The following is a 24,221-nucleotide window of genomic DNA, read 5'->3' on the forward strand; positions in this document are numbered from 1 at the left end:
CCCTTACCTCAATTTAACCAATCCGTTTCAATCTTCAATCCTTTCACCTGCGATTGCAGTTTAAACTCTGTCTGTGAATACGGCCATTAGAGGTTGAATTTTTAAAAATCAGTCCTCAGTGAGTATTTACATTACAAAAATAAAACTACTGACAAAATTTCATATGTACAGCTTTAGCGATCTGGACTCAGTGATGCCTCACATAACCTTTGAACCCCCTTCACTTTCATTTTGGAAAACCCCTCCTTAGTGAGTCTTTGAAATCAGTGTCATAAAATGAGCGCCATGAAATCATGAAAATAAAACGACTAACTAAATTTCATATTTATAGTTTCGGCTAAGTCTGATTTCTCTATATAACCTTTGAATCTCCTTATGACCCCGTTAGGGGACAAATTTTGGGGAAAAAAACCCTTAATGTGTGTGTGTGAGTCCTTACATCATAACATCATAAAATGAAACTATTGACGAAATTTCATATTTATTGCCTCAATGGTTTTGGCTCAGCATGATTTCTCTGTATAATCTTTGAACCCCCTTAGGTATCGAATTTCGAAAAACCCCTTCTTTGTGAGTCTGTACGTCATTAAATGAAACGATTGGCCAAATTTCATGTTTATAGTTCCAGAGATTTTGACTCAGCATGATTTCTCTATATAACCTTTCAACTCGCTTATGACCCACACTTTTTCTTGGCACATTTTCTTTTCTATAGTTGTCGAAGTGTTTGAAAATCATGAAAATACTGTACCTTGTGAAAAGTTTCATTTTTGAGACCTGATAAATCCACATGAGTACTTGAGCAAAAAGTTAATATTTTTTCTGAAGTAATTTTTGGCCATGTCCCTTCCTTTTTCTTGTGAGTGGGTTCCAAAAATGGTAAATCCTAGGTTTCAAATTTTCTGAATCAATGGTGTTACTGAAATTTTATTAATTATTAATCAGTGCTGACAATGCTTATAAACATTTCCATTTTGGTCTTCCAGCAGTTTGTTTCTGTAAATTCTAGGCTTTACCCACTTTTTTTTAATAGAAAATCTTTCCTATGCTCAAGTTTTTATAATTTTTTAATTTCTTTTTTTCACATCTGATGTTTTTTTCCTATTATATTATATAAAAAATATATACATGTATTTTATTTTCAGCTCACTTTTCCACAACAAGAAATTTTCACAGAAATAGGTACTTCAGACATTCCTTCACATTTGGGATATCAAATAATTCCTCATAACATCCCTGGACATCGCCTCGGTATCCCATATGTCTTGGAAAAGCCACTGTATTGGAGTTTACCTAAAGAAAAGCTGGGTGACAAGGTACCAGAAAATTAAATCATGCTAGCATATAATTTTGCTGTTATGTCGTTAGTCAAACTTTTTGAGATTGTGGCCAATTGAAATAAATTTCTAGGAGTCAAGCTCCCAGTTTAAAAAAATTTCTCATTCAATGACAGTCCATCAATGAATATACATTAAATATTGCATTAATTAATGTAGCAATCACATACTGTTTATATGATTCTCAACAAACAACTTTATTTTGATTATTTTATTTTTAGTTATATTTTACATCCATATTTTTGATGGACATCTTTTTTTCAGCCATCTCATTGGGCATTTTGCCTGTTGTAGCTTTTGTGTTTGAAAAATTAAATTACAGACACCTTAGACCTGAAGTTTAATTATCTTATGAACGATATCATTGATGTCAGTCTGGCAGTTGAGAAACATGGTTATATATTTTCTATAATAAGTTATGTGAGGAACTTTTAATCAGTCATCTGGCTACGATGGCATATGCCATTGCGGCCATACGTAACCATGGTGCCTACGATGTTGTGATGATTTTCTGTCTATATCACATAGATATGATGGAATAATTTGTCATATTGCTGCTACCATCTGCTAAGGTATCCTTCTATATTAGTTGCTTGCCAGTAGATGGAGTTGAACAATCATATATTTCAAGAAATATATTTCCTTCATTCATTTTGAACTTGAACAACCCATTGTTTACAATTAAGAAATCAATATTTCTACTTGGAATACTAATTACTTATATTATTGTTGTTAATCTCTTTATGTATTTATTTTTTATTTCAAAAAACCGCAAAGAACATGATAAACTCAGTTTTAATGTATTCATAAAAAAATTAAATCAAAAAATATATTTTATTAACTTCAAACTTCAAAATAAGGAAAAATGAGCAAATATCTGCACAAAAAAGGGGCACCATGGATAGCACACCAAGAAATTAATTGGCCAGATGACTGGCTATATTCTTTTCCCAGTTGCTGAAAATATTAACACAATATCCCATTAGTTAATTTTTCATTACATTTATGTCCCTTTTTATTTTCAGGTTTTATCTTACAATGGATATTTGACATTCTATGTTGAGAGCCACAGCAACTCACACTTTCCTGATCAGATTTTAAAAACATATCCACTTGTGGTTTTACAAGGTAATCAAAGATTAGTACTGTCGCATCCTCACTCTGCAATTGAGTCCAGAAGACCTTATAAAGTAAAGTTGCATGAAGTATGTTTAAATCAATTGTTCAAGTCTACTGTTAATAACATTTGTTTGAACACAGACGTACATGTTACATTCATTGTTCTTTACACATCAGCCATGATACGTACACTATGTTTTACTGAAAGTGACTAAAAATTTGAATTTTTCTATTTTTGTCAATAATCATTTTTGGAGGTTGAACTATCAAAGAACAGCTATATTGTCTCTGCTGACCATTTCTTGTATTTTGCTTGACTTTAAAAAAAAAAAGACATTAGAATTCATATTATTTTTTGCACTTCTGGTGAAACATTATGTACATAGCAATTAAAAAATTAAAAGAAGCAAAGAAACCTTAAAGAACAAAAAGTGAAAGATTGGTTGTAGAACTAATCAGGGACATATAAAGGATCGAGCTTTGGGTGAGCACAAAATGCTTGGTGGAGGGTGGGGGGGGGGAGCAGTTATATAATAATTGAGATTTTCGATTGTTTGGTCACTCCACAAAATCATTTTGAGGATACAAATTCTACAGAAAAATGTCTTGGGCCGGGATTACACTGTAAAAATTTTATGAAAGATCTTTTACAAAAATAGAAAAAAAAACCACAATAAACCTATTGGTTGCATTTGCTCAAATGTAACAGATGCACTTATTCGGTGATTTTTTCAAGTTTTATAAAACAACTTTCCTAAAACATTTATAGTGTATATCCTGGCCTTAGAAAATCAACTGCTGTGGGCTCAAAAATCAATTTTACAATTGCAGTATTGTTCATTCGATGACATTGGAAAGCAATGATCTAAAATACTATTGTAATGCAGATAATACATCTTGATTATGTGAACTTTGACATGCAACTGTAATCCCACCCAGCACAAGAGGCTGAAAGAAATGCTACTCGTGTTTTACGAGGGTAAAAAATGTAGCGCTTGTTGCTAAAAATTTAAGGGTAAAAAAAACAGCCCAACCTGCCTTACTAGAATGGATCTGAAACCAGGGATGGCTCACAATGAAGGTGCAAAGGTGCTTTCCCCAAGAGAATTTATAGGCATTGGTTTGATACACTAGGTTATCTGAATGTTAATTTAGTATCTCAAAACTGATATATATCCATAGACGTACACAGAATTTTCTCAAGAGGGGTTCCAATTTTTTTTTCTTCCCAAGAGGGGATTACATTTTTTTCCTGCAAATTAACACTATAATCTTGGCTTGAGGTGGGGGGGGTTCCCTTTGCGTACGCCAATGTATATATCCCATGGGTTTTATTACTGTTTGATTGAAAAAATATTCTGAAGCGAAATGTGGTTTCCATTTGTACAGAACAATTATTTAGAACTTGTAGCAAGATATTCAACTAAACAGCAAGTTCAGCTCATATTTTCAGCACTTGAAGAATAGTGCCTTGGTCCTGAGACCTCTGTAAGTAAGGATGAAGCAGTGGAGAGGGAAAGAGAAGTCCCAAGCATATTGTTATTTCTTCCCCGGCACAGCCCACACTCCAGTGATGGTATAAGTGCTGATAAATTTCCCATATCCTTGGAAAAAATTGATCCACATAGGAATTTTCTTGAGCTTTGGGGAAATTTTGAGCTCATCCAAGGAAAAAAAAAATATTTTTTTAAATCATACATGCAATTCAGTATTTTATGAAGGGTACTTGACTACATATTTTCACCAATAGCTGGCAGCACATTTTTCAGAATTTGTGTGAAAAATTCACTCAAAAGAGAAATTTTTTAGAGACATTTTCGTTGAATAAAATAATAAAAATAATTTTTGATCAGGTTTTCAAAAAAGGTAAAAATCAATAGTTTGAAAAACAAATTTTTGCACAGAAAGACAGGATTTTATTAAATAACAAAAATTTGTTGTGAGAATAGTTATGTTCATTGTCAATAGGCGGCGCTAAAGGCGAAATTTTTCTTATGGAATCATCTGTCGATTACAACTGTAACTATTTCGGCAATGAAATTTTTGTTATTGAAAAAATTCACACCTTTTTGTGGGAAAACATTAGGATATCACCTGCACATACAGTGAATGTTAGACAAATATATCGGTTTTAGACTAATGTTTTTCAAGGTTTTTTTCTGCAAAGTATGTTATAATCAAATTTTTTTTTTTTTGTTAACCTAATTTGTTTTCCTTCTTTGGTTAAGCTAATGATGAGCTTATGGCCTGCGGGCCAGATGTGGCCTGCTTAGAGGTTTTATCTGGCCCACCACAGATTGCGAAATAGTAGTATAGAAGTTTTCAGTTTCAGTGTTTTAAAAAAAATTCATTCAAATTATTCTATTTTATGCATATGGAAAATACAGTTGTGAGAAATTAAACAGAAATTGATTTAAAAACCTCCGCATATCCAAAAAAATAATATGCAATAAATGTGCTGTACATATATTTGTCTGTTAACAGTTTTAAAGGATAAACCACTGTGTCTCATTTGCAATTAAACCGTAACAGTTTCAAAGAATAGAACACATCCAGCCACTTAATTTCTAAGCATAAAAATGCCAATTATGAATAAATGGCTGAATATGTCTGGCCTGCCAAAATTTTGTCGTTTTGTTTTTTGACCCACTCCTAAAAACGTTGGCCCACCGCTGGGGTTAAGCCAATTTTTTTCTTTGCTTTTTTTTCTCTTTTATGACTTATTATTCCTTTGACTGCATTGTTTTTGCATTTTCTCTCATAACAAGCACTCTTTTTGCAAAGATTTGTGAACAATCATCTCTCCTAGCTCTTTTCATTCTCTACATATACAAACACTACACAACCCATGCACATACACAAACTTATTTTTCCCTTTCACATACCACCACTGTCAAGGACGAAGTGATGGGAGAGGACTTGGGAGTCTGGTCCCCCCAAATTGTGAGAAAATGACCGAAAAAAGGGAAAAAGATGCCCAAATCTATTATTCTATCACTTTGGTTCCCCACCCCAAAATGAAAGTGGTCCCCCGAATAAAATTTTTGGCTACGCCCTTGACCACTGGTGATTTGTAAGTCACCAGGCAGCCTGGGCAGTGATAGTCCAATTCTAGTCTGGCCAGTTAATTTTTTTTTTTTTTTTTTGGTATTTTATATTCACAGTGTATGCAAGGTATGTTATAACTGAGGTCAGGGCCGGACTGAAGGGTGCAACTGCACCAGGCTGCTAAATTTTTAGTGGATACAAAATGGAAGAAAAACACATTTTGGCTTCGTAACAAAGAAATAGGTTAAAATTCTGTCCAAGACAGGGAATCTCCTAGGGTTTTGACAGAACCCCCCCCCCCCCCCAAGCCAAGGTCTTATGTTTGGGCCATAAAATCTGCAAAAGGCTGTCAGTTTCATGGCAATGAAAATATGTGGGCTCAGGCACGTACCTTGTTTGCCCATACAAGAAACAAGCCTTGCTTCAAGCTAAGACTACATGCGGGTTTGATGCCCCAGGTGCTGGAATGCAAAGAGCACTGAATTTTTCCATCTAACAACGTATTTAAAACTACAGGGAAGGGAGGAATGCATGTTCACCCTAGCTGAAAGAGTATGTATTTAGGTGCAGCTCTGTGCAGATAATCCAACATCTAGCACTGACAGTCCTTCCATTGCGGTGCTCTGTGCACAGATATTGTAGACATAACCCCCACATCTTGCAGCAGAGAGGATCCATAAACTGTGACCTTTGTAGGCGCCAGGACAGATACTTTTCACTTGCCTTTTAGGTTTTACCTTAGGTTAAAATTTATTGCCAATAGGTTTTTACCCATAAATATGGTAGTTAGTACAGTTTGATAGCTGTTCTTGGGTGCTAATTTAAACCTGGCATGCGCCAGGGTGACGAAGATACTAGAGGATCAGAAAAATCGTTTTAGAGGGCCACAAGCTGTTTTAACACCGGGCCACAAAATACACAAGCCTATCCCTGATTGAGGTAAAAATACATAGAAGTGAATGGGACAAAAGCTGTAAAAGACAAAACCGTGTGTTATATCCACAGTGTATTTAAATTAATGTGGAGGGGCCACATTACTCACCCATGCCCAACCTTGGAATGTATTGGGCATGGCTGATCATGAGTGCAGTCTTATATAAGTGTACTCGACTTGCATATCAGTGCTGTTGAACTGCTGCACGAAATTGTAGGGAAGTCCAAGACATGCCCGGAACCTTCCAGAATGCTATTCAAAATTTCATGCACCAGAAGTGTGAGAGCTCATGGACAGAGGTCAAAGGAAGTTTCTTCGAACACCTTCTTTGATCTCTGTCATTTGCTGAAACCCATACTCACTTAGGTGTTGTCAGTGGCATCGGAGACAGGAGCGCTTGAGCACCCACAAAATTGATTCAGAAATAAAAAATCTCCTACATAGTTTTCTCTTTTTTTTTTGTTGCAAATATCGAACATGAAAAAAAAACTGTCTGTTTCCTATGCGTGTTGAGTCTTGGTGGATCCGCTGGTTTAAAAAAAAGGTGATATAGCTTTTAGGCACTGATAAAGGAGGCATTACTGTAGAGATCGCACCCCTCTCTCTCACAATTTTTGCTTGTGTCAAAGATTCCCTGTTTTTGCCTAAGGGATGGAGAGTATCCAGACACCATATGTCTAGAAGTGGTTTCGGAACCGTGTGGGGGGGGGGGGTGCTTCAGTTATATGGAAACCTTTTACTGAATGTTTTTTGTAAAAAAATGACCCTATGTGTCTTGTTTTATTTATATGGGTCCATTTGTTATTTTTACAGTCAGGCACCTATGAAGAGTATTTTTTGTAGAGAAAGAGAGAACACACACAGCCTCTTTTTTTTTCCTGGTTGTGTCTCAGCAGGTATCCTTCCTTTGCCTCAGGGTAAAAGTGTGTTTTACAATAAATGAAATTCTGCATGATTGGGGGTGCTCAGTCCCCTCACAAAATGTATTGGGGGAGGGGCTGAAGTGGTCTCAGCCACCAGGTTCTGGCACCTGTATCAGTAAAATTCAAACTATAAAAAATTTGCAGCAGAAATTTTTTTTATGCATTTTATCTAGCTGAGGAATATAGCGGTGGGTTATCAGGGTAATTTTACAGCTTATATGCGAGAAGAGTGCCAAACACACTGTTGACAGTTTTGTCAAGAGTTGCTCTTGATGCTGGGACCCCACATCCTTGTATCCCTCACTCCAGGCCAGCTTCTTTCACTGAATCCCAGACCTGGATTTCTCATGCTCCTCTCCAAATTTTAATACTATGTTTAGTGCAAAATAAAAACTAAATTCCCCATTTCTTGGAAAAAGCATTAGCATAACTCTCTACTGCACATTACACATTCGGATAAAATTTATCATACAAGTGGTTTGTCTCTTCACTTGTATTATGTAAAAAATATATTTGTTGAAAGTGCTTGCTAGATGCTCAGAACTGATATGCAATAACATGTAATTTAGTTGAATATTTGAATTAACTTCAGTAATGGATTGAATCATGGCACCCCCAAGTTTAAAGCTGACAGGACTCCAGCCTGGGAGCCTAGTTTTCCACCTCTCAAATTCACTATACAGAGGCCATAAAATGTCTGGTCTGAGGGCACTGCTGTGAGGGCCATTGGAGGGGTGGATGAAGGGAATATCTTAAGGGAATCTTGCGTTACTAACCGTAAAAAGCATTTTAAGATGATGGAATTTAATTAAAATATTATATAGATACTTTCTCTTTGATTTTTTTAAATTAATCTATTTCTGGTCACCGGGAAGAGCAAGGATCTCCTTTCTCTTTTTTTGTTCTTTCCTTGCATACTCTTTCGGAGCCATGGTTTCATTTGAAGCGATATTTTCAAAATCAAACATTGCAGAGTAGAGCAGTGATTCTTGAAGAGGTGTGCCATGAGATGGGTCAGAGCAGGGTACTGCTATATAGAGTATTTCTGATGTAGAATTCAGTGGTGGCTCCTGGCAGGAAATTTTTTAGGATGGTGGGGAGGGGGCTGCCAAATCAAATATTCACTGTTTGATACAGGTGGTCAATTTTCAAAAAAATGGTTTTTGTAATTAATTTCTTAACATAATTAATAACATACTTGTTCTAATTAATTTATTTGATAATTTGTGTTAAAAAATTATTGCTACATCACATCTATATTCACATAAAACTTGATGCACAAAATCAATTCTATTTTTAGTCATCTAAATGTTATATACAGTATTTTTTATACCTTCCTGGAACACAAATTTAATGCAAAAAGAATTTTGTTTTGCATAGCAAATGAATGATTTATTGTTCATACGCTTCAGTAAAACTTTTTGCTGTGTTTTTGAGCTTTTTTTGTCATAAAAATACAATGCCACAACAGGCAAAATGCCCAACAAGGTGGCTGAGAAAAAGATGCCCATAACAGATATGGATGTCATATATTTCAAAAATATAGCAACCCAATTAAAAAATTAAAAACTATATATATATTTAAAAAGCAGTCGATTAATGGTGTACTAATAACTCATGGTCTATTGTATCCATCCTGTTGAAAATTTTGAACACTTCAATCATATCTCCCCGACACCTGCGTTCATCCAATGTAAACATGTTCAAAAAATGAAGTTTCTCTTCATAACTCAAGCCCAGCGTGCCAATAAGGACACATGTAGCTCTTCTTTGCACCCCTTCAAACAAGTCTATGTCCCTCTGTAGGTATGGTCTCCAAAACCTCACAGCATATTCCAGTCCAGGATGAACTACGCTTAGGAAAGTGGGAGAATGACTTTAGGAGAACGCGAAGAGACCTTTTTGAAAATGAAACCAAGCATTCTATTCGCTTTTTTGACCACCACTGAACAATGTTCAAAAAACCTAAGCCGCTTGTCAATGAGAATTCCCAAATTGGTGACCCTAGTTGCATCTGGGATAGTGACACCATTCAGCTAGTAAAAGAACCGTGGGTTGTTCGAACCAGAATGAGCGACCATGCACCTGTCAACACTAAACATCATGCTCCATTCATGTGCCCATCCTGCAATCCTGTTTAAGTTGGTCTGGAGCAACTACCTATCGCTTTGATTCCCGATTACCCTAATTAGATTCACGTCATCTGCAAATTTGCTAGCAATCCCATCGATACCCTGATCAAGTTTTTCAATATAAAGTGAAAAAGTATGGGGCCAAGGATACTTTCTCGAGGAACTCCACTTGTGACGCCTGTCCAACCAGAGAACTCCTCATTCACCATAACTCTTTTAACCATGATTCTATCCAATTCAGCAAGTTGCCTCAATCCCAATCTTGTGTAAACCCCTCAAGAGTTTACCATGTTGGACCCAATCTAATGCCTTCTGGAAATGAAGGTAAACAACATCTACATTTTTGCCCTTACCCAAAGCCTTCGTCACGTGATCATAGAAGCAAAGGAAATGTTTTATGTCGTCCACACTTGAATATATTAAATTATCATTTAGACGTTTCAGGGCATTAAGCTGATGGGCATAGAAAAAAAGGAGAAAAACCTCTTTTCATTAAAGGAATGGTACAACTAATTAATCTACAAGCGTGCAGTCAAGCTGCTGACAACTTGCTTATCTGTGTAATGCAAATATGAAATTACTGTAAATTTATAAAGAGGAACAATTTCTTGAGCAATATGCAGATAGCAATATTTTTCATGTATAATCTTATGTGACTATAAAGGGTTTTACACAGTTAAAAGGGTTAAAAAATTATATCTATGCCAACTGTATTGAGCACTTATGAGAGACTATGCTTGAATTTTGCGGAAAATAAGAAAAAGTGCATTGCTTTCATTACTTCTTATTTTTTAAGTCATAGGTGAAGTTTATTTGCTATTTTTTAGTGTTGAGTAAAAATTTCACAGTTAGCCACCTGATTAAACAATGAATGAAAGAAAATTCAAGGAATTCTGATCATATATAGGGGGGGGGGGGAGACTACTGCTCTTGTTATGTGTAGGGTAACCCTTTTGATAAATTTACCTCTGATTTTGAAACTACTAAAACTCGTTTATTTTGACTTTTGAACATATGGTCATCATCATCAATCATTTTTAACCCATTGTGCTGGATGTAGGTCTCTCCTTGAAATTTTTTCATTTTTCTCTGTCTGATACTTGCTATTCAGTTGACTGAAGGCATTTTCCGACCTGCCAACTCTCCGGATTTAGGTGGGAGACTCCAAATTTTTCATCCTTCCTTTTGCTCTCCGTATTTATTAAAATTTCTCCGGATTTTGGCAGAAAATTAGATTTTACGCGAGCTTTCACATTGTCGTGACGTCAATGACAGCCGTCGTCGTTAGAAAAAACACCCATAGAGGACAGCCATAAAAAAGTCTTGGTGACCGCATTTAAGCAACTGGCAAAGATGTGACCTTTGTTTACGTAGAATTTATCAGCAATAATTTATCAGGAGCATGACCTTGGTTGCCGAAATTCCTGTATAATCATTATTGTCTATTCCATTAACAACTGTGCGGTAAACACACATTTTTTTGTCAGCAGTATGTATTTTGAAGTTTTTAAATTGTTTCCTCCGATTAAATATGTCTTCAGAAAGAAAATATAAAACTTTAGCTATATAAAGCTTTTAAGAGTTCATATACCCAAGATTATCAGTCACTGATAGCATCCACGAAAGGAAACTTATGTTTTATGAACAGTATATGTAGATGTGATTTGTCTATTCTGCATGGAAAAACTGACATGAAATTATATTCTGCTCAAGGGCAATGCAGAATATGCCTTGGGGGGAGGAATAGAACTTTTTCTTAAATTGATTTAAAAAAAGTTTCGAAAAATTTTTTTTGTGCATTTTTTTGATTGAGTCTATGAGTGACAGGAGGGGGTACCCCCCTCGGGAGGATTTCTGGATTCCAAAAGTTGGCACGTCTGCATTTGTTCATATCTCATTGCTCCATTTTGTTTTAAGGCGCTTCCTTGGAAATTATGGATGTAAATTTAGAGTATTTTTAGTCTGTCTATTGTGCTGTCTTCTTGCAATATGTCCTCTGCTCTGATATATTTTAGCTCTATAAGTCAGTGCTGGTAGCACACACTAGTTGAATAGTTTTCTTTTCTGGCATAATGGTATGTTTCTCTTCAAAATTAGTTTTTGCCAAAAGGGCTCCACCTGAACCTGATTCTTCTGTTTATTTCATCAATGATCGTAAGTTCTTGTTCCCAGATATAAATAGTTTTATACCTTTTCCATCTGCATGTTGTTGAGCAAAATATTCTTCTTAAAGCAAAGGAGTTTAAAACATTATTTTCTTTCACAGATTCATTTTTAAACCCACCTAAATACTTGCCTTTTCCAGTTCTTGTATCATTTCTTCTTGTTCATGTGGGTTATTTGTTATTTTCACTTTAATTTAACAAATTTTCAGATATATCTTCAGGAACGCTTTGATATCTCTCTGAGATGTCAAGCGGGGTGTGTCCAGTTCTTCAATGTTCAACGTTCATATGGATTATTTGAGCTTATGTGTGAATTAAACAAAACCTTAAACAATGCAGGTCTAACAGAATTTTGGGATTGAATGAAACAAATAGTCATAAATGGTGAAAATTATGTTTACAAAAAGTTATTTTAAATTACTATGCAATGCAATCAAAATATCAAATGAATATAGTATAATGTTACATGAGGTACTGTTAAATTTTGCAACATTTTAAAGGTTACTTTACATACAGTGAGTTGAAAAATATCTTTTAATTTCTTCTGCCATAGAACACTCTCAAAAGCTTCAGAACAGCATGGTGCTCATGACCAAAAACAGGTTTAAGATGTCCACCCTTCCCAAAGATGGATATCGCTCACTTTTTGAAACACTGCCATAGACTTAGGATACCTGGTCCTACTGCAATCTGTTTTAAAAAGCCATCATTTTCATTATCAATTTTTAAAAGATTTTAAAGCACAATCAGCCATAGGTTTAACTTACCCCACTCATTGAAGCAAGCTGAATCCATGATAAACTAAAATAAAGAATTACTTGAGAATGGGACACTGAAAAAAATAAGTTTAAAACATTGACTGTAAAAAAGCATAATTTAACAAATTTGCATCTGTATTTTCAAGAAGTTTGATCTTTTCAGCATAGATGTAAGGTTGAATTTGCCTTAATGAAAATATATAGCAGTTTTACTTACAACCGTTTACTTTACTTGAAAACTAGCATGGTTTTAAATTTTTTTGGGATTTCAGGACCACTGGATCAATATTGACAATCCTCAATATCCTGTACGAAAGAGCTTACTGATGGTTGCTTTGCAGAATTTGCAAACTATTTTAATAAGAGCCACTGATGGTCCAGATGTCAAATATTCAGTGTAAGTACTTTGTTTTCTGTGAAAAAAAATGTTGTGTCCTTAAAATATCCTCCAATGTTCTTAAAAAGTATTTTGTGTAGGGATTATCCTCCCTCTATTTTCCTTTTTGCTCTTTTAACAATACACACAGATAAAAATATGCTAACTCTGATGATTAGACACCAATGGCCATGTTCATCATCATTGGTTAAAAGTTAAGTGGATGTTAAAAAATGTTGGGTTATCTAGAAAAACTTAACTCAGTTAAGTGTCATTTTCTCAATCAAGCTTTAACTGCTCTGGTTTTGCCAGTTATCTAATGAGTTGCTGGCTGATTTCTTGCACTTTCTGATATTTGGATGTTAATTTTGTGGATTTTACATTTTTCTGGTATGTTTTTATAGTTTCAATTCAATTCTTTGAAGTTATTTCTTTCTTATTTCTTTTGATAATTCAAAGTTAATTTTGTGGATTTTGAATTTATTTGATAATGCCAAGTCTAGGGAAAAATAATTCAAAGTTAAAGTAAATAAGTAAAGTTAGTAAGTAAATTTTGACTACTTAATCAGCACATAACAACTAAATTATACAATTATGAACTATCTCACCAAATACTCAGGAACGTTCTTATTAGAACACAATTACTGCTAGTTCATAAGACTTCTAGTACATACTAGGCTTTTAGAGAGGAGGCACATAGAACAATGAACATGTTATAGCACTTCAGGATAACCAAGTATAGGAACTGGAAGAGAACCTTTATGTTCATTCTGAACGTTATATACTCAAGTACCTTGAATTCTTATCAACAAGCACTGAGGGAGGGTGCGTATGTTCATCTGGACATTAAGCGACTGCAGCTGGAAACTATTGGAGGTAGTTGAAGAATAAAAGAAGACTCTTTAAAAGAATGAAAAATACTCATTAAAAGAGCAGAGAGCTGAGTTAAAAAAAAACACACAGCATACTTTTTGGTAGCAAGAGCCTGAATGCACTTTACTAAGGGAGCACACAGTAAAGCAGGAGCAGCTCTAGCTCACATGCTGCTGCACCTGACAACTGCCGATATTGTGAAAACCTGAATTCGAGTGCATCAGTGTGGAATTTTGTTATCAGGACATACTTGTCACCATCTTTTAGCAATTGCTTGGATACATCTATGATTGTTGAAGTGGTGTGAATGAGTGCAAGAAAGGTTTCTTGAGAAAGGCAACCATGTCTGGTCTTCAATTTCATGTTTTGCCCTTTTTTGGCTCATTCAGCAAAAGAGGAAAGAAACATGAAATTTTCAGCATCCTCAGCTGTTAGAGTAAATGAATTTTCATTTCTTGTATGGATGCCTTTGTTCTGATGCGATACATTTAAAATATGCCACCATCGCTTCACATATTTCAAGAACTTTATCGTGTCATCTACTTGAAAATCTCCAGAATTAGGTTTCTCTGAAAGTCTTTGCAGAGCAGCACAATTTGATTCGTGAAATATGTTCACTGCGGGAAGAACATTTTGTCGCTCCATGCTTGTCGTATACAATGATTTAACATTCAATTTGAATGCATATTTTATTGTGCGTGATTTTTCCTCATTATAAATTTTTCTTAATAATCCGAAGTGAGGTTTGATTAGTTCTTTTTCACCTGAATGATCTAGACAAACAAATGTTTTGTCAGAATCTAATTGGTTTAGCCAATTGTTTCTTATGCATTTCAATATATGCACTGCATCAAAAAGTAAAAAGAGGTCAGCTCCATTTATTGAGTTGGCAATAACTGTAAGTGGCATTTTGTTGACATATGTGGCGTTCTCAAGATTGGCTAATGCTGTAAACATCTTTCTATTTACACTATTGTTATCTAAAACAAGGGCACAGACTTCAAAAGCAGCTCTAAAAGTAATTCCATAGCTTGTTTAACAAGCAAACAAAGATCCTCTGCAGACATTTTACATACAGGCATAAGAGCTCTAATCTCTTTGTATGAGGGAAAAACTGTTGCTATCATGAATGCTTGCACAAAGCATTTCTTTATTTTTTTCATTCTCAGCATAACCTATGATTTTATTGCCTTTGAAACAGACTTTTGGCTTCACATGAATTTCATCTGTTAATAGGTTCACCAGCCTTTCTTCATCTCCAAGCTTTTAACATTTTAATGTGACATAGTCAATATTGTCCTTATTAATTCGGGAACTATTCAGACTTAAAACATTCATAAATTTTTTAAGAGAGCTAACGCATGGCAGTGTTAAAACATCAAAATTTAACAGAGCTTTATAGCATGCTGGAGATACAGTGTACAGATTGGAAGCAAAATAAATATATATCAGCACTGTACCTGTGGCCGTGTTTATCTTTCGAAAAGAACAAGACCTGTTTATATAGAAACTTGATATGGCAATTTTTTGGATTGTCTGTATTCTCAGAAGCTAGGAACTGGAGACTTTCTAATGCTGCTTCATACCTATTCGGTTCAGCATAGTTCACCTGGCTATTTATCACAATTGAAACTAAATTTTCTAATTGACTCCGAAAAGAAAGTTTTCCATCATTTAACAAATGGGAATAAAGTTTGTCATCCAATTTATTTTCTCCGATAAAAACCTTCACATTTAAAGATGATGATACTTTTATACTTTTTTTCATTGGCTCATTATGTCATTGAAGCACATAAATAAAATGCATACTCATGACTCACTGGTTTTGAACACCAAAACATTGTCTGGCACTTGAATCTTGCTGGAGAATGTAAAATTAAAATTCTCAAAGCTCAAAATTTTATCATTCGACACAAATTTGCAGAGATTGGTTTCTTCAGCTTTTCTCTGTTTACTATCTCTGCTTTCTCTAGGTTGAGAAGTAGTAGTAGATAAATATGATGGGCAACCGGGAAAGATGGTCTAATTGAGTTGGCACAGATCCCACTTTCAGTTTTGGATGACATCTTCTTATCTTCACCAGTTAACCATTAGAAATAAATTCAAAACGTACCATGCATTCTTCTGCGAAATGCCTTTCACATACCACACTATGTTGTGTTGACAATAAGGCTTTCCTAGGAATCGTCTTGATCCAAATCTCTTTCAATTTTTTTTCCTTCGGAAATTGGAACACAGAAAAGTATTCCGTAGTTCTGTGGTAATTAGAATTGCAAGAAGTCACAAAACAAGTCAGAAATTAAAAAAAAATGAAGGAAAAAATCACGCTGAAATTATCTCTTCAGTACTACTATACATGGCGGATGTCTTCTTCCTTCCCACAAGCAGCTAACGGACGCTGGGCGAAGCGGTGGGACGGGTAAAATGATGTTAGGTCACGTGACGCTCTGAGTTGGAGGGCCTTAATTGTTTAGTGGGCTATGGTGTGTGTGTGTTTTTTAATTTTTTTGGGTCAGAATCATTTCACTGTTCTTAATTATACCAACTAGAGTTGAACCTTGTTTATGCAAAAATACCTACTCCAAGGTTCCCATTACCAAAATTAAGGTAGTTAGGGGTTTCTGGTGTTTCAAATCCCTGACAAGTGAAAAACCTAAATTCTTTCTTTGCCTTTATTTGACCACTCTCAAGAAATTACTGAGTGAGGCTGACAGGGTTCCAGCCTGGAAGTATTCTCATCATTTTTTTTCACACCATAAATTTACTGTAGAGATCCCCATGAAAAATCTGATCCGGTAGCCCGCCAAAGATTCCATCCTAAGGAGCCTTACTACAGGATATAACAGTATGTTTTGCATTGTTCCGCAATGAGCCCTTAGCTAACTGGGAAAGTTCTATGGTAAAAATTCCCATAACAGTGTTTTCAACACTTTTCTTGCAATTCTTTCCGATTTGTTCTGCAGCAGTACCTGCTACAGCTCTTCGACATATGTCACAGTTTTTGGCATATTCTGTTTTGGGGATGGGGGACAAGGCAGAACCAAAATGCACACTTTTCCTAATGCACAGTTGCCCCAAGAGTCCATTCTTGTTTCGGGTATTATGGCCCCAGGTCCTGTCTGTTCCCTCAATTTTTCCGAACGTTTCCATTGTCAAGATAGGGCTCAAAAAAAGTGACAGCATGTGGTGTGGTGTGAATTTTTATTATTCCAAAATTTTCTAAGATTTATGCATCTAATCTAACACTTAGGTTGCCTCCTAGGTGCGCTGCACCCCTTGTACCTTCATTTAAGCCTCCCCTGCACTAAAGCTTCACATAACTGTATAGTGGCGACATCTAGTGAGTAAGATCGGCACATACACTTCTGTTTAATACTCCCACTTGAATTTTGAATAAATAAGCCACAGAAATCAAAAATAATTTTAATAGCCGTAGAAATCAAAATATCTTGATTAAATGAAATACAATAGCAAACTAGCATAATTGGAACCAATAATGAAGTAATATATTTGCTTACAAAAAAATAAAATAAATGCAATCATAAAAATAACACATTTGGCTCTTTTCAAGCCCATTGCTTGAAAGCACATTTCCTGTTTCGATCCGTGGACAGTTTTTGTTAAATAGTTTGCTATCATATTCAATGTGTCTATATTTCTGACAGTGATATGGCCAAGGTTTTCAGCATCGCATACAAAATGATGTTGGCTATCAATATGCTATATTCTTCCATGGTATACACTATTTTTGGTCACATTTATGGCCCCCATTATTATCACAATAAAGCGGAACTGGTTTCACAGAAAACAGTCTGAGTTCTTTCACTATTTTCTTGATCCAGATGGCTTCTTTTGTTGTCGCATACTGAGACATGTACTCTGCTTCTATTGTACTGGTTCCAATCCTTGGCAGGCATTTACTGCACCATGACACTGCACTTCTGCCAGTAGTGAAAATGTATCCAGTAATTGACAGATAATCACCTATGTCACCTTCAAAATTAGCATCTCAATAGCCAATCACTTCAACGCCACAATCCTTGGAGTACGATAACGTAGCCTCTGCAGATCCTCGAAGGTATCTCATAATTCTTTTCACATTGGTCCAGTGCAATTTCCCAAGATTGTTACAAAACTCACACACAAGATTTACAGCATGACTGATGTCTGGCCTTTTTGCTTGTCACTGCTTGGTATGGAACAGTAGACATGTTCTGCTTGTTTTCAGCACCATTAGAAGGTGATTGAATTTTTGACATCACTTTGTTCAGGTCTAATGGTGTTGTCACAGGATGGTACTCATGGATGTTATATCTGTGTAGCATACTCTTCACATAATGAGTTCAGGGACGCCGGAAGTCAGAAATGATTGGTGTTGCTCAAAGTATGCAAATCATTTCTCTGTACAGGCCATAATATTTACGTATATTTTCACCTGACCATACATCCCTTTTTTGAAGTAGTGTCCCGTTTTTTCGAATCTATTTGATTTTAGCAATGACTCGTTTTTCAACCTACTTTTTGTAGTAGTGGTAAGATTTTTACTACAGTAAAATGTAACATACCTATGCAAGAAGGGTATAGGGGTCCCGTGTCTGTCCCAAGACCAGGGCGCCTCAAGAGAATGCAGGTCTCACAAAAATGAGAGCCAGTTAAAACTTTCGAGAATTTGCCAGGTAGGATCTCAGAAAAATCACTTAGCGCTGGGACCCATGATGCTCTAAAGACGGCCCTGCCCAAGACAATCAAAAATTTAAATTATTTTTTTGAATAAATTAAAATATTAAAATAAAATACCTTTTTATGTGTGCTATATTTTTCAATTTCTGTTAATTTAAAATGTTTTTTGAACGTAATGAATTCAAAATGTCTCTGGGACAGATGCCCTGAGTTCCCCCCTCATAATATTCACATAAAACTGTGAAATTCTATTATAAACCGATAAAGTGGTGGAAAATGAGTTTAATCGTCAATCAATGATGGCTTTAATCATCAATTCTTTAAAACCATGCTAATGTGTATTCTAAAATCGAATAGTTCTGTGGCATGTATTTTATAGTTTTTAATCAATAATTATGGATTGGTTTGTTGATGATTTAGTTGAATTCGCGTTTCAAGTTCCCCCCGATAATTTAAATTGACAACCATCACCACACAGTAATGTTGCGGGTCATTTGAGTATAGTGTTTCAGAATATTGGGGAAGCTTACATTGAAAACAGAAAGTGATGCAAATACATAATGCAGGGGTTCTCGAACTGTGTGCCACGTCATCCTGCAAAGGTTTTCCGAAGAGACTGTTAAACTGCTCTGGGGAGCCGCGGAAAAGCGTTGATTAGGAGGAGATGCCACTGGTGGAAAAAGTTTGAGAGACCCTGACATCCCCCAACGCTGCCTGCGCTAGGATCTTTGACTGGCCTCCAGGCCAAGTGATTTTTCTGAGGCCCTATTACGCAAATTATCGAAAGTTTCAACCAGATGTAATTTTTGTGAGGCTCCTCTTCTCTTGGACCCCCGAGCCGTGCCTGGGTGGGTCCATTCTTTTTGACGGCACTCCCGCCCGTCAGCAAAATTTCGACAGTACCGCCCCCACCTCCTAACGCATATTGTTGGGATCAGAAACGTACGCAGGAGGGAGGGCCATAGGGGGCTCGTGCGCCCCCAGACGAAAAAAATATTTTTTAACGTAAAAAAAATTAAAATTTTGAAAGAAAATACCTTTATATGTGTTATTATAATCGATTTCTGTTAATTTTAATGCTATTTGAAGAGTAAGAACTCAAAATATCTCTTTCAGAAATTGATTGCGACCCACCCTTTAAGCCATATATGGTAAACCCTGAACCCCCGGAACAAATGTGGGCCTGAAGGTTATCTGATGTGGCTTGCCTACTCAAACCCAATTTTGTGAAAATGAATGAAGCGGAACATTTACAGATCGCTTAAATAACCCGTGGCACAATTCCAAAGCATTTAAGTGGCTCATGTGGCACATTTTTGGATCACTGAAGTAAGCCCGTGGCACATTTTCAGATCACTTAAGTAACTCGCGACACAGTTCCAGAACATTTAAACGATCCATGGCACATTTAGAGATCTCTTGAGTGAAACGTGGCACAGTTTTAGAGCACTTAAGTGGCCCCCCGGTGCGGTTCTACATCACTCAAGTTACCCGTGGAACATTCCCAGATTACTTAAGCGCTCTGTGGCATAATTATGGATCATTTGCACAGTTCCAGAGCACTTAAGCAGCCTGGACACATTTCTTGAGCACTTGAAGGATCCGTGAAACATTTAGAGATCACTGAAGAGGCTCTGTACGGAATTTATCATTAGGGAGAATGTTAGTTCAGGCGCCCACAATCTATCCAAAGGTTTTTCGTTTTTGACGGACCGAGTAAGATGCCATTAAAAATATTTCATATTTTCATAAAGGGTGGTTGGTGACGTAAGCATCCTACTAAACCCCCTCCCCTCTTCTCATCAAAAGTCAGCAAATCGGGACCCCCCCACCATCGATGCTGACGTAATACTTGTATGACCGCTTACCTAAGGTGCCCGGTGCGTCTCAATAGTTTCGGACAGGAAAAATATTTGCCTGATTATATATTTCGGGGTAGGAATCGCAAAAGCGTGGTGTGGGGGACTTGGGGATCTGGTCCCTTCCAAAAATGTGAGAAAATGACCGAAAAAAGGGGAAAAGATGGACAAATCTATTGTTCTATCACTTTGGTCCCCCCCCCCCGAACGAAATTTCTGGCTTAGGCATCCATTATTTCAAAATATACAACCATGCTGTGAAATATCCATACAGAAAATGTTAAATACATTATTCAATAGATTAACACAGAAACTGGCGAAAATTCAGCACTGAAAATAATTTTAAAATAATAAGAGAAAATAAAATCCTGAAACTGATAAAAATTTTGGACTTGATGAATCAAAAATAATTGAAATGATTCCTGCACCACACACAATAAAAATTCAGAATTTACAGGGGGGGGGGGAATTTCAGAATTGTTGAAAGAAATAATTCCAGAATTGATGAAACTGCAGAATTAGTGCAAGAAGTAATTTCAGAATTCATGAAAGCCTCCAATAGTTTACCGTGAGTGCGGGGCCTACAAAGCACAGTGCAACTGTTCCTGTCGCACATTCCTAAGAGCGGCTCTCACTTTCACAGCGGAAATCACTTTTCCTCATTTCTCTTTGACAGCCTTAACCGTTTGTCAGTGAATATACAGTGAACTTATGTTGTTTAAATTTTTTGTTGACTGGGCTATATGCTCTCACATCTCGTTGGCTGGGATTTTTGGCTGCCCGAAGCAGAGGCGAATTTAGGGGCGGGCGCACCAGGCACACACCCTGGGCCATGTAAAACCCAAATGTTACACTTTTTTCTAATTTAAGGGGTCCAGTATTTACTTTTGCATCCGGGGCCTCAACTGACTTTAATCCGCATCTGCCACCACGCAAAACTTTTCACGGGCTCTTCTGTAGCAAATTTACAGCTTGAAAAAACTCAAAACATTTATGGTAATTGTCACAGGTCCCAGAGCTGTTCCAATGTCGGCCCTACCCTTGTGGGGTGAAATGCCGAACTTGACCGTACGGAAATCAGGCGTCGACATCTGCACAATAATTTTACGGAATTTAAGACTTGAACTTGAAAGTTATTGGCAACATTCCCAGTTTAAACGACAGCGGATGGTTTTTCTACAGTTAATTACACAAAAGAAAGAAAAAAGAATGTCATATAGATAAAAGCAAACTTACGTGGGGTAGAATCTAGTTCATCAACGTGCCACTATGAAATCCTTTGAACTTTGAAAAAAAAACAAATCTTGAGCATTTTTTTTTTGGTCATCCGACAGACATTGAGCGGGAAAAAAAATAGGAAGTCCTGCCAGGGCCGCAATGGGGGGGGGGTGGGAAGGACCGCAATGGGGGTGCAACTCCTTACAAGGAAAGGGTCCCACGGATATGTCTTCAAAAATTTTAATTTTAAAAAAAAAACGCTTTCAGTGCAATATTTGAGCTATCTTCAAATGATGATTGGTATGATTGGTATTGCTGAGCAATACCATTCAGATGATTGGTATTGCTTTAGCAACACGAGAAGATATGTTCCGGCATCCCTGAATGAGTTTGATTCAGGCTAATGGACCCTGTTGCCCTATCTCTCTCAATTTTAATATCTAAACAATAATTATCCCTTCCTGCATCTTTCATTTCAAAGCGCCTCTTTAGTTGTGTCTTAACCCAGTTTTAAAGTTCTACATATTAGTAAAATAAGTAAATCGTCTACATATATAGTAACAATTACTTTGTTAATTTGATCAGTTTTAATATATGCAAAACTATCAAAAGAACTTTGCTAAAATCTCATCTCAACTAAACCTTTTTCTAGCAATTGATACCTAAGTCTGCCACTTTGCTTTAAACCATCTAAAGCTTTATTAAGTTTAAACACTTTTCCTTTCAAATTTTTGTGATAGTATTCTTTTAAATCTTCTGGAATTTTCATGTATATTTGCTCATGTATTGTTTCTTGCACAAAAACCATAACAGCATCCATTTGATAAATTTTCCAATTGTATATAGCTGCATATGCTAGCCATTGAGCCAACTCTCAATGTCACATAAAAAATAACGTACAATTGGTGAGAATGTTTCATTATAGTGTTATGAAAATTATGTAAATAGTCATTAATTATATTTATCACTTGTTATGTTGTTCTCATCTGTAAATAATCATTATCTTATGTAAAAATGAAAGTTAGGTTTCTCTCTGTAAATATCGCCAAATTAACGACAAACTTCGCATGTTTGGTGACAGCGCTTATAACTTGGCAATGTCATGCTGTCAAAAGATTCTCCCAGAAGAATTTCGACTTTTCTGTGCCTGTACATAAGTGCCACCAGGGAGAACTAAAAGAGAGTTTGTTGAATTTTATTTGGAAGACGCTATCTTATTTGTCAGTCACTTTTTTTGTGTTTTTTGCGTGTTTCTCCAAAATCGCTGCTTGTGAATATGTGTAATAGCTAGAGCCCAGAAGTTCAGGCAAAATGCCATAAATAGGCAAATAGTTTGAAAATAGGCAAATAGTTTGAAAATAGGCAAAAGGCCTATTTTCAAACTTTTTTGTAAAAATGCCTTTTTTGAACTTTCCCTGCCGTAAATGCCTATTTTGACATAGTTTTAAGTTTATTAGTGAATTTCAGAGGCCATAATATGCAAAATTTGGATATTTTGAGCATTGGAAACAAAAGAATTAAAAAAAAAATTATTTTTTTGTTTAAAATTTTTTTAAAAGAGCTTTTTTAAAATTTATCCTCTCAGTATTGTTATCATCAGAAAGCCCCCCTTCTATTCTAGCCCCATTTAAACTTGAATAAGTGATCTGAGAGATAGGTAACTTTGCTCTAACCGAATGGTGTTAGACATGAATGATTTTGTTTCAGATGAATGCAGCCCACCTTAGAAAAAGAGAAAAATTTGAAATTTTCCACATGCTTCACATAACATGTCTCGTTCAGACATTAAACTGCATTGTATATTTATAGCTCACTGATGACTGTCTCAAGAGGTCATCAGTTGACGTCATGGCTGAATGAATGAACGCCAGAACTTTGCCACTGGACTTATCCCGTTGCCAAGATCTCTTCCAGCCCAATTTTGTAGCAGAGTCCGGAACACTTTATTTTGTGTCAAAAAAAAACATGCAAAATTTTTACAACATATTTTCCCTAGACAATTGGGTACTGTTGCGATTAACAAATTTTGTGATGATTTCAGATGAGATGGGTTGCGAGTTGGAGAAAAGTTTCTGGGTTTCTTTAAGATGGAAGAATGTACACATATTAGGATGGAGGTATATTTTAAAAGCAATTGGAAAGGGCCCCCGTGCCATCTCATCTGTTATCTTACACTTGCCATATTATATGCACAGGATACAAAAAAAAAGAAATGAGAATTTTATTGTGAAATATAAAATATCCATCGGAGCGAATCATCTCGCTTAACACCTTATTGGTGAACAAATGGGTGTGATAACTTGTGGACTAGAAGCCAGAATCAGTTTTATTGGGTTGAGTTCACTTGGTGAGCAATATGATTATGACAATATGAGTATGCACATGTCAGATATGCTATAACGCATCAAGTACCCGTAATCATAAATACCTTTTTTTAGTGCCTATTTCGGTCATTTTTAGTGTTTTTTTGCCTGCCTATTTTGACCATTTTTAGTTCCTGAACTTCCAGGCTCTAGTTATAGCTTTTCTGTAAAATAAATCTGTGTTGTCCATGAAATTGCATCATGCTTTGCTATCTCTAGTGCCTGAGAGAAACATTATGTTTATCACTTCAACCTGAGAGAAAGCCTTAGCTGCTCGACAAGTTTTATAGCTTTCTATCTCACCATTAATATTATACTTGATTTTAAAAAGACCCATTTACAATCTACAATATTTCTATCTTTAGGCCAGTGTACAATTTTCTAAGTATTGTTTTTAATGTGACCTGCAATAGTTTCAGGTATTGAGTGTTACCAG

The 24,221-nt window shown here is 36.0% G+C and overlaps 1 protein-coding gene across 2 annotated transcripts in view; it reads left to right on the plus strand.

Annotated features, from left to right (window-relative positions):
- The window catches only part of LOC149065787 (laminin subunit alpha-1-like), a 438,052-nt gene that overhangs the window by 186,022 nt on the left and 227,809 nt on the right, over positions 1-24,221 (plus strand). For both annotated transcript variants that reach the window (XM_089253835.1, XM_089253836.1), the window contains 3 exons: positions 1,146-1,316; positions 2,363-2,542; positions 12,689-12,813. In XM_089253835.1, coding sequence (XP_089109961.1) covers positions 1,146-1,316; positions 2,363-2,542; positions 12,689-12,813 — 476 coding nt within the window. The remainder of the gene's footprint in view (positions 1-1,145; positions 1,317-2,362; positions 2,543-12,688; positions 12,814-24,221) is intronic.

The sequence above is a fragment of the Pholcus phalangioides genome, unplaced genomic scaffold (genome assembly GCF_987345545.1).
Source record: "Pholcus phalangioides strain wild (caught in Gottingen) unplaced genomic scaffold, Ppha-v1.0 ptg000039l_1, whole genome shotgun sequence".
Lineage (NCBI taxonomy): Eukaryota > Metazoa > Arthropoda > Arachnida > Araneae > Pholcidae > Pholcus > Pholcus phalangioides.